Genomic DNA, 11,842 nt, shown 5'->3' with positions numbered 1-11,842 from the left:
CAACAGTGTGAACACTCCCATGTTAGTATTGCACAGACATCTTCACTCCACTAGAAACCCCCCCCCCCTCTTCCACTAGAACCCACCATGGAGCCTAGAGAGCCTTCTGCCCGTAGTCCCTAAAAAAACCGCATGTATCTACCAATAAATCACAGTCACAGAGAAGAAACCAGATCTTCCACAAGTACAGCACCACCAGCAGCCACCAGGAAACTCTCGCTTCTCACGCAAGTTCTATTTGAGTAGGAGGGGCCAGCTTCCCCTCCTACTACTACCAAACACACCCAGACATGCACACACAGACACGAACATTCACACACATATGAACACACTCTCTTTCTCTCTCCCACACACACACATACCCACTTACCCATATATGAACACAGGCACACCCACTCTCTTGGACTGAGACAGAGGACAGTGCATGGAGTTGCAGCTGCGTAAATAGACTGGATCTCTAGAAGAGACAGGAACTTGGGCACCATCAGTAGTCACAGATTCCGTGGGACATTCATTCATCAGGATTCCAAGATGAACTCATTTTCAGCCAAAATACAGTCCAAGATGGAGCTAGCCAGGACAATGAAGGATGAGGATAAACTGTACAGGTACAATGGAGTTCTTTACCCTGTCATCATGAGCCCCGTGGAGAATCTGAAGGCACTAGAAGACCTGGATGCCCGGCCAGATGATATCATGTTAGTTGCTTATCCTAAATGTGGTAAGTTCCACAGTGAGGTTCAAGATTTTAGATAAAGCAAAAAAAAGTATAAAATGTGGTAAGATATGACTTGATTGCTCAATGTATTACTTGATAAATGAATAATGATTAACTTTGGGGAAAATAGAATCAATGAGGGATATCACGTGAGGTATGTGAACTATGGCCAACACTAAACCGGTCTTACATTGTTTCCTGTCCTTTGTCATAGAATGAACCGTATGGAATGAAACAGATTCATGTACAACATTATGCTTGCTGAGTTTGAACTTTAAACATGTTCATGTTATGTATAAACTTCTACAAGGCACTTTATGTTGCACACCATATACTGCTGAGATTTTTATCTGAACCTGACAGAAAGTGATAGTGCCAGTGCAGAGTTCCAAGCGCAATGGTACTTGGTAGGTGGAGGACAATATTATCTGAGCACAAGAACCTGTGAACACACTGTTGTCTGATTGGATGTGTGGCGACGTATGAAAAAAAAAAGACTATACACACTGCATGTAAATTGATATGCCCCAACCCTGATTAGTCTGTGTGTACATATGGTGAATGTGTATGTGTGTGTGTGTGTGTGTGTGTGTGTGTGTGTATGGGAGTTTTAGGAATGTAATCCACACATGCGCTGAGAGTAGCCGCTCCTTCTGACACTTACTGGAGAGATGACAGATAAGAAGCAGAGGGGGATGTTAAATTAAATATACACCTCTCCTTTCAGCAGTGCAAAGTGTGGAGTGGGCCCCTTGTGAAAGAGGCCCCAGCCAGGGACATGCTAGAGGGTGCCTGTAGAAAACCTTTAATCTTAAAGTTAGGGTAAGGAATGCTAACACATTTTTTAAGGAAGATACAGATTTTTTCCCTCAAAAAAGCATTGTTTTGCTCCATGATCAAAGCTAACCCAGCAATTAACATGGAGGGAAATGTATTACATTTCTTCAAAAGTCTACAGAATAGAGATACACAAGTATAATTTTTTGTCCTTAAGGGGTGACACATTTTCTCTTTTGCACGTTCACTTGCTGGGGATATCATTTGTTTTTCTTTAGGTTTTCATTTGATTCATTCTTTTATAGTGTATGCCTGAATGTGTGTTTGGTCTTTCTAGACATTTTGCTACAGATTCCAGTATAGCAGTAGAATTTCTATCATGCTTTGTTTCTAGTAAATAAAGCTGATTTCTCCTTCCTATTAACCTCTAGGGTTCAACTGGATGGTTGCTGTGCTCCGGAAAATCATCACAGCTGGAACTGGACAGAAAGCAGAGTCAAGGATACCTCCACTTATTGAGTTCTATGGACCGGAAATGATTGAGGTTGTTTGGGTGAAAATTACACATACTGTATTGTCTAGGGTAGGAATAGAGAACTTGGAGAATGCCAGCTGTTTCCATCTAATTAGGAACTGTGCAGTTTGCCAAAGCAGGTTACATTTTCACTGTATTACTAGGCTACATTAAAAAGGCCCAAGTATATACTTGTTGCATGGTGTAGCTTTTTAGTCTTTCACTTTCAGTCAATCATTTAGTAAATGTTCAATCCGGAACACTAGAATATGCACACATCTTTACTTTCTCTTCAGAAGTACAGAGTTGTTGTCAGTGGTTCAGTTGTTCATTTCTCTTAACTTTTGCCACCTTAAAGGAATTATCCGGAGTAAAATGCTCTTTAGATCAATTTACGGATGATTGGGAGTACATACGTTGAGTTGACATCAAAATCATGTCATTTCGGATGTGTTTGAGAAAGTTCGATTTTACGTTTTTAGTCAAAACTTCGTTAGCCTGGAAGTGACCAGGGCAAGTCATTTCGCCACTACTAAACGCTATTTTTATACCTCTTCTACAGTTCCAAACAACATTACACTTACGTGGTAGTGAGTAGAGGGTCCCTAAAAGAAACCGAAGTATCCCGAGGTTTATTTGGTCGATATAGAGTCCAGAATGAATTTCATATCACGCCAGTACCTTTCGAAATGTTGCTGCTGCTGCGGCAGCTGCGTCTTTAGAAGTCCAGAGAGCCGATTGCCAGTGAGGAGTAAACGCTCTGGAAATTCACAATTTCCATTTGCCCGTTTTAAAAAAAACAAAACATAGTCCAGTCCATACAACTTCATTTCAATTTCGAATAGATACTGGACTGGTTTTTTTTTTTTTTAAACGCAAACGGAAAATGTGAATTCCAGCGTGCTTCGGCTATCGACTCCTACGGACTTTCCCCTAAAGGCGCCAGCTGCAGCAGCAGCAACATTTACTCGGTACTGGTGATGAAATTCATTCTGGACTCTCTATCCCACCGCATAAAGACCTCGGGATGCCGGTTTGGCTTTAGGGACCCTCTACTCACTACCGCGTAAGTGTAATGTTGTTTGGAACTGTAGAAAGGTATAAAAATAGCGCTTTTAGCGGCGAAATGACATGCCCTGGTCACTTCAGGCTAACGAGTTTTTGACTAAAAAACGGTAAATCAAAACTTTCAAAAAAACACATCCAATGACATGATTTTGATGTCAACTGAACGTATGTACTCCCAACCATCCGTAAATTGATCTAAAGTGCATTTTACTCCGGATAATTTCTTAAATTGGTTGTGGATGTGCTGGCTGTAGATTATAGGCTACTCTGTGTGGAGAGGATCTCAAGCATCCATCATCTCTCCTGGAGCGTGTGCTTAGCCAGCCAGCACTGAGCCCCCTGCCTCAAAGACATGTTTGCACCAAAAACATCAAAACACAGCTGTTTGCACACACACGTCTGTGTGCTGCGTGGTGTGCGCTTTTTACCAGAGTGCACTGTGCTGCTGAGAGACCCTTCTTGAATGTTTTTTTTTTCTTCTTTTTTTCTGATGCAGCCCCTTGCCCAGGCGCCGTCACCGAGGTTTCTCGGAACCCATATGCACCCTGACAACATTCCAATGTCGTTCAGTGTGAATAAAACAAAGGTTGGTAATCTCGCCATGTGCACAGACACAGACAGATACACACACATTCAGAAATAAACATACACACTCGTCTTTGCAACACTATACTGAAATCTGCTTTGCCAGCTGTCAGGAACTTCCCTATCTTAAGTTCCTCTCCTAAAAAGCATATCCACATACCTCCTCATTACACACCACCAGCAAAATGTCCATGTTACATAAGAGTCCAAGCATTTCCTGTGTAGCCCATGTGCTGCATACTCCATATAACAGCCATGACATGGTTAATGTCAAATTAATGCATCAGACCCCCTGAAAGAAATAAGACATGCAGTGGAAGCAGCGACAACAGCATTTTAGGGACGCACATTCTCCAGGGAGATCAGAGCTAGGCTAAAGGCCATGTATATGAGAATTCCACGGCCAGACACTGCACAAAAACAAAACAGATAGTCAGAACATGGCAGCGGTGCAACATGAACACGTGCAAGTCCACTACAAATACTGATATCTACTGTAGCCACGTGTTATAATCTTATATGGGGTAAATGTATATGTCCATGGTGTAAGTAAATTTACCTTAAGATACATTTATTTAGTCCATGGACAAAATGTATCTGTCCATGGACAGATAAATGTACTTGTTTTATGTCTTAATTTAAGAAGATTTTGACTTATTGTAAGTCAAATAAGTTTATTAGAAAAAAGTATCTTTATACTAAAAACAATACCAACTACATTTTTTATGTTAATATAAGATTATAACACTTGGTTAGATATCAGTTTTTGCAGTGTCCAAGATGAGTGTTAAACTAGATATGTTAATCCAAAACACCTCTAGCTCTCTGAGCTAATGTTCTCTCTCTCTCTTCTCTCTTTTTACAGATGCTGGTGATTTTCCGAAACCCTAAAGACACTGTAGTTTCATTTTATCATTTCTCCAACAAGAATCCTGTTCTGCCATCTGCAGAGTCATGGGACCGTTTCTACTCAGACTTTATGAGTGGTGAAGGTAACCGTAGGAACTTGCATCTAAAACTCTCTAAAGTGTAAACTAAATATGCGTCTTTTGCAACAAAGTATGAACATAACATATAATAAAGAGGGAATGCAGTGACAGCAGTATGTAGAAAAATATCTGTTGCTCTTGGGTGCTCCTTGTTGGTGCCCCCCACCCAATCCCAATCCTCCCCCACCTTTTTTTATGCAGCCCTTGCCACTTAATCTACTAAACCCCTCTTCTACTGCACTCCCCCCCCCCCCATTAATGCACAAATAGGCTGACACCAGACACAATTTCACTGCATTTCTTACTTCCAGTAACTATATGCATGTGACAATAAACTTCCTTGTATCCTTGTATCCTTGTAATATCTCAGAATTCCTGTATCATAGCAGCTCTTTTGCATTTTGATTTTGGTGGAAGATAGGAAGTTGCTAGGTTGGTAATCGTCTACAGAGGGCCGCTCAGACAATGGCAGAAGTGCCATTCATCATGTTATGAGGTTATGTGCCATCAAACTGATTTTGGAAGCGTTATTTTAAGGTCAGAAAACTCTTAAGGATGCCTTTAAATGACTAACAACATCTTCACTCTTCCTGGGCTTATGTTCTGGACGTTCTTTGAGGGAGAAAATGGCAACATTTGATTTTTATTATTTCAGAGATTGTTAAGAAAATAGAAAATGGCACCAAGAGTCTTTGCCATGACATAACAGCTTTTCTAATCCTTAGTTCCATGGGGCTCATATTTTGACCATGCTTTGGCCTGGGAGAAGCGGATGAATGATCCGAATGTCATGATTGTCACTTATGAAGAGTTGAAGCAGGTACCTTTGCCGTTGTAGTAAACCTCAAGACATGTTGATATTATTTGGAATGTCATAAGTGATCTTCAAACTATGTTTGTCTCTATACCAGGATCTGAGTGGAGGGGTTCGACGAGTCTCTGAATTCTTTGGCTTTAACCTAGATGATAACACCATTGAAACAATAGCAGAGGGAAGCACGTTCAGAGCCATGAAGGAGAGTTCAAAAGATTCTCATGGACAGATGGGCAATGTTTTTTTCAGGAAAGGTCAGTCCACATCCATTCTAGTCACGCCCCTTCCACATGCAAGTTTCTTGTCTAACTAACCATGTGATGTACATCTGAACGTACATAGGTCACTCTGCATTATGTGCAGTTCAGTTACTCATTTATAAGCTGTTGTTCTTTACATTGGCTTTACCTCATGGTTAACTTAAATTACTATATAGTAATATTATAATACAGCAGTTGCTCCTCATGCATGACATTGTCATGTCTTTTTTCATGTAGGCCCTGTAACTTATTTGTGAGGCAGGCCTCTTGCTGATAAAGACTATTTATTTGGTCCAGGTAACATCTGAGTCATGGTTTTACCTTTTCCATCCAAAGTCCATCTGCCATGCCCACTTTTGCGCAAGATAAAAACATGCTGAATAAGTCTTTCAGTTCATTGTTTTCTTTGTCTTCACTACACAATATTTTTCCTAGATGCTCATCAGAACATTACATTTCCTCAGAGGAGGCTCTGCTGATTACTTTATCTGAGTTTATAGAGTTTATATATTTTTTTACCTTAAAATCATTTTGATGGCACATAAGGACGAAAGGGACTTTTGCCGCACTGTGAGCAGGCCTTATCGCTTGTAAAATAGTCATAGGAAGTTACTGTTTGGATAGGAATGTTCCCCCAGCTGGCAGGTCCATGGCACAAGTAAATTTCAGGCCTCAAGGGTTTAGACTCTAAGCTTATTTATTATCTCAATCATGGAGAATGTAATTGATTTCTTCAGACAATTATTTAAAATGATACGACTTGTAATTGATTTAATTTAACTGGTCGTGGCTGTTTGTGATATTTATCTTTGTCCAAACAGTAGGCTACAAGTTATTCTGGAAAGGATTGAAGTAGCCTGACCTACAGTTTTGCCATAATCTGTGATTTTTATGTGTGCCTCTGGTTGTAATAATTGACGAGATGAGTGAGCAATTATTAAATTTGGCAATTATTAAATTTGGTCACTTGAACCACAATTCAACACTTTCAACTTTAATGAAATGTTGACATTATGCCATACATTTTTGACTCCAGCTCTTAAAGTATTGTTCAGAAAAGAAGTTTGGTGGACAAATGTGTGCTAGACTGCTCCTATAGCCAACAATCCCCACTCTACCCTTTACAGATTTAACTGTTGAATATGAATATGCGATGTTAAATGTAAGTAAATTATGAATCTACTCTTTTTTTGGACGGACTCGATGCAGTCTTGACTTCTTAAAGACTTGGTCTCGACTCGGTCTTGCCTCCTCAAAGACTTGATCTCACCTGTATTTTAAAACCAATGATCTCGGTCTCAACCCTTTAAAGACTCAGTCTCCACATGTGCGGTCCCGTCCCCATTACTACAATCTTCCCAGCAGAATGCAATAAAAACTAAAATAGTGACGACGAGTATCTGTTTAATGTAATGTGATTGTAGTGTCATTATAAACTTTTGCAGTTATGTTTTTGCCCACCAAGTTGCAGTTCTCATGGAAAGCTTTTTGATGGGTGTAAACTAACTTTTCTCGTATATCCAAGTCATACAACTAATGAGTTGCAGTCTACATGTAGATAACATGCAGTGATATCCAAGATATTTAAGGGACACTTAGTCCCATTTCAGTCCATCTATGTAAACAAACAGGTATTTCATATTTGTTGCGTATAGTATATGTTTATACAACAGACAGTCTTGAACATAATACACTGACCAGAACAAACTTCCGTTTTTAGGAGAGGTTGGAGACTGGAAAAACCATTTCAGCCATGACCAGAGCGAGCAAATGGATACTGTATTTGAGAGACATCTTGGTGGAACAAAACTGGGGGCCCAGCTAAATTATGAGCTGCATTGTAAATGGTAAACAAATGAAGAGAGTACCACTGATCATCAGTACTACCACTTTCAATATCAACAAGCCAGGGGAATGGTGATGGCATAGCACAACAGGTGTATTACAGTAATAGGCTACAGGAAAGTGCATTTGCCTTTGTGTCTGTAATATGAACAGCATCACAGCACTGGAGCATTCATACTAGGGGCATTTCTTAAGACATGGCTTCAGAAGGAGTAAGAAACTACATGTATATTTTTATTGTTTTTTTTTTTACAGATTGTAGACTTTTGTTTTGTATCTTTATAATATGATTTGTACATTAAATAGACATAATCAATTTCACATATCCAATCAGTCAGTCCCACAGTCTCTTTGTCAACTCACTCATTCACGAGTCTTCTCCATGTCAGGCCAATCGTCCTACACTGACACCCACTGGGCTATTACACAAACTACTGGCTGACCAGTAAACATGTACTGTAATCATGCTTTTTATGAGATTATTATAACAAGCAATAACTTAAAATAAGATGGTTAGATGTATACGGAATAGACCTACAGCAGATACTGTTGTACTGAATTGGAGCTAAATTAATGGACACTGCCATATGGCCCACTAAAGCCAGATTATACATTTCCAACCCAGTTTTGGCAATATTGATAGTAACAGGAAAATGAGAAGATGCTGAGATTGCATCACTTTATGATTTTCAACCATTCAACAAGCCACAACCATTCACTGGTTCAACAAACCGGTGGCTTATAGATTGGTTCAGCGAGGATACACTTTCATGAGCAATGTGACTACATCATCAACAGAGGATTATATGGAAAAGTGTGAGGCTCTGCATAGAGTAGGCTACTACAGGTTGCTCTTTATTATTATTATATGTGATCTGAATGATGCCATTACGCTTTCATAGCAAGACAACTCACTCACTCAGAAGTTCCCTTTTGGGTATTCATCTTCGTCAAATAGAAAACAGGCATGTCTCAAACAAGCAGTACATTGATGGTAGCATATATACCACAAAACAACCATTAGATCACTGGTCCCCAAACTTTTTCTTCCGATGGCCAGCTCACTATGCCTGGCTCTAAGAGAGGGCCAGAGACTCGGAGTATATCAACCATAAATAGCTTAGTGCTATGAACAACAGCAGTCTACCTTAGTTGAATATTTCATTACATTTAATCATCACTGCAATTTAATACCATTGCTAGCTGTATTCACCCAACTTTCGTTGGAATGCAGTTTTGCGAGACTGCCGACATAGCTACAACAGTTTACACTTTTAATTTATGTTCAATATGATCAGTGAGTGGAATATAATTAGCTTACTAGTAACACAAACAACATCAAACTGTCAAGACAGGGTTAGTATAAAGGTCAGACAAAAATAGTCGTGCCTGGATTTTGGATCCTGAAAGCAGGGTAAACAGACTCTTTGAAAGTACTGTGGAATGTGTATAGATGTTCTGGCTCTTCCAATTCCTTCATGCTTCCTGCAATTCTGTAAAAGGACAGGGTGCCAGCAGGCCAGTCGAGAAATATTCCCATCTTCCACGAGGAAGAGACAGAAATGGGCTCAGTAATGTTATTGTGGCTAACCGTACTCTTCCCTTTCTCATCGGACCAGAAGAAATTCCAGGAGTCACTGTTCTGCCCCAGCAGTACCCCTTTACCCGTTCCTTTTCGTATGATGGACCTGTACGCCACACCAACATGCACTTCAGAGCCGGACTTCTCTACCTCCCAGTAGTGCCGTTCATTTAGGCCCTCTCTGCACAGAATTTGATTGCACTGGTCAAACCTATTCGGATGATCAGGATATGATTCTTTCTCAGTTTGACGCTTTACTATTTTCTCATTGGTGCTCACATTAAGGTTAACATTTGCTGTTTCCGGATCTAACCTCAGATCAACATCATCTAAAAGGGAAAAAAATAGAAAATTAGAACTAGGTTTAGCATTCAATTATAGAGTGTATAACAAATAATGGTAAAATATAAATGTACATTTGTGAAGCCATGGTTTTTCTCTGCACTCTTCTGCGTGGTCCATACTGAGAACAAAAATGCATAAATGATTATTAAGTTACACAAACATAAATATTCAACCCACATGCACATAAAAAAAGAGTAACAACAATGGTCCCCTTCAAGTGAGTTAATGCGGAGTTTTGGTCTAAAACTATATGAGCTACAGTACCCAGATAAAAAGGTGACCTTGAAATTGGGGCGTTAAAAAATTTGGGTGCACCTAAATGTTGTGCTGGTGCCTAAATACATTGTTTCCTGATGCCAATGCGGTTTATTATCAGTTTGAAAAAGTTAGGCAAAGTAGGAAGTAATGTCAGGAATCCCTGATCAATGTGAATAGTTAAATTCAAATTTAACACAAAGTCTACACCTGTTACGATGCTAGGGTTGGAAACGTTTGAGAGGCCAAACTCTCTTCACAAAGTGGTCTGAAGAGCCTGGTTATATCCGGCTAAGGTTATTCAACATAACATTATGAACTAGATGTACCGCAGAGCGGTACAAAATATGACCTCCGCCCAGTCCAGCACATTTTTTCCACAAAAATAAGTCACGTTTGTCATTTCCTACTTTGTTTTTTGTGTTTGTAATTGAGTGTGTGCAGAGTGTGTGGTTGTTTTTGTGTATATGTGTGCTTCTGTGTGTGTTTATTGAGTGTGTGTGCCTGTATGTGTGTTGGTGTATGTAGGTGTGGGTGCATGTGTGTCTGTATGTGTGTTTAAGTGTTTGTGTGCGTGTCGTGTGTTTGTGTGCGTGTCGTGTGTGTGCATGTATGTGTGTGCGCATGTGTAGCGTGCTATTCAACCACTTTAGGCCATCCTTAAAAATATTTTCGTTTGCCGTAACCCGACCGACCCTGTCAATTTAGAACCGACCCAAATATTTATTTTTTTCCCCTTTTAGTCCGACCGACTTGCCGGTTGTAAACTTGCGTTAATACCGACCGATTGTTTTTTTTTACTCTAAACAACCAATACAAATGCAATAAAATAATATTTCTTTTAGTAGGCCCAAGTATTGTGAATATAACTTGCCTACATGCAAACGTGGCTCACTTAAAAAAAACCTGTGGCGTCATCTCTACACCATTGGTTTGACGATGTCACACTATGGCCTACGCCGTTTCATTCACACAAACTGATAACGCTTTTACTTGGCACTAAAGTTCTGGAAGAACTGTGGGCAGATCTTTTCTCATCCCTTCTCCCCTAGTCTAGCGGTGACCGTGGTCGGAGTATTGAAATTGGTTGTGGTCTATTCAGCATTTCTCAAAATATGGGTCCGCCACATGGAGACTGCTGGTCCGCTGGAGTCGTGGAGTGAAATTAGGCCCGGTGCTTCATCTGATAATTTGCTGCGCAGTTGATCAAGAAACCGCGGATCGGCTAAAAAAAAAAAACAAACGTTTCTGCTATCGATGTCATTAAACATGGAGCCCTACAATTAAGTGGTGGTATGAGCATTCATTCAATGCGGCGTCTGCGCGCGAGGGAAACTGAAACTAATCGATAACGCTGGTATCAAAGCTCGCTTCAACCTGTTGGAAGGCTATTTATTTATTTAACTAAACTTAATAGAACGATGTTGTTTTTTTGGAACTTCCTTAGAAACAGAGCAGAGACTGTATACACTGTATAGCATTGAGTATTGTATAGTCAAATTTCAAAATAACGTGGCCAAGAGCTATTGTAGCCTTCTTTCTGGGTACATGTAGATGAGCCCTATGACCCAAAAGTCTGCCATGACCGGGCCTCAGGTCAAAGAAGTTTGAGAAAGGCTGGTCTATATAACCTGCATCAGAATGAGGTTTGCAATGGTGCGCCTGAAGGCACTGGTTGAAGACCCAGTCAGTTACGTCACAATATGCACATTTGTGTAAATTCATTCCTACGTAATCACCATGACCAAAATTGAACTTTTTTTTTTTTACTTTGAATCTTGAAAAAAAAAATATTGACCTACCTACCGACCCATTTTTATTTTTTTTGGCTGTTACTGCAAACAAAAATATTTTTAAGGATGGCCCTACCAATAACCTAGCCCATCTGTTACAATAATGCATACAGAACTGGTTCCTTCCTTCAAAATACTGTAGGGGACTAGTGAATCACCATAAGTTAATAATGTTAACATCAAATGTAAAGTACTGTATATACCACCTACTCTTTGCGATAAGTGCCATGGGATCTTTAACAACCATGGTGAGTCAGGAATTCAATTTAACATTCATGCAAAGGAAAACATCTCCTG

General features: G+C 39.9%; 1 protein-coding gene across 1 annotated transcript; it reads left to right on the top strand.

Moving 5' to 3' along the window:
- Positions 1-322: 322 nt before the first annotated feature.
- On the top strand, positions 323-7,900 carry LOC125311720 (sulfotransferase 6B1-like). Its single transcript, XM_048270014.1, has 7 exons — positions 323-721; positions 1,927-2,039; positions 3,574-3,663; positions 4,528-4,654; positions 5,377-5,471; positions 5,563-5,719; positions 7,446-7,900. The coding sequence occupies exons 1-7, from the start codon at positions 532-534 to the stop codon at positions 7,574-7,576; spliced, it is 903 nt and encodes a 300-aa protein (XP_048125971.1). The 5' UTR covers positions 323-531; the 3' UTR covers positions 7,577-7,900.
- Positions 7,901-11,842: the final 3,942 nt, after the last annotated feature.

The sequence above is a fragment of the Alosa alosa genome, chromosome 18, assembly GCF_017589495.1.
Source record: "Alosa alosa isolate M-15738 ecotype Scorff River chromosome 18, AALO_Geno_1.1, whole genome shotgun sequence".
Classification (NCBI taxonomy): domain Eukaryota; kingdom Metazoa; phylum Chordata; class Actinopteri; order Clupeiformes; family Clupeidae; genus Alosa; species Alosa alosa.
This window is presented reverse-complemented; position numbering and strand designations above follow the sequence as displayed.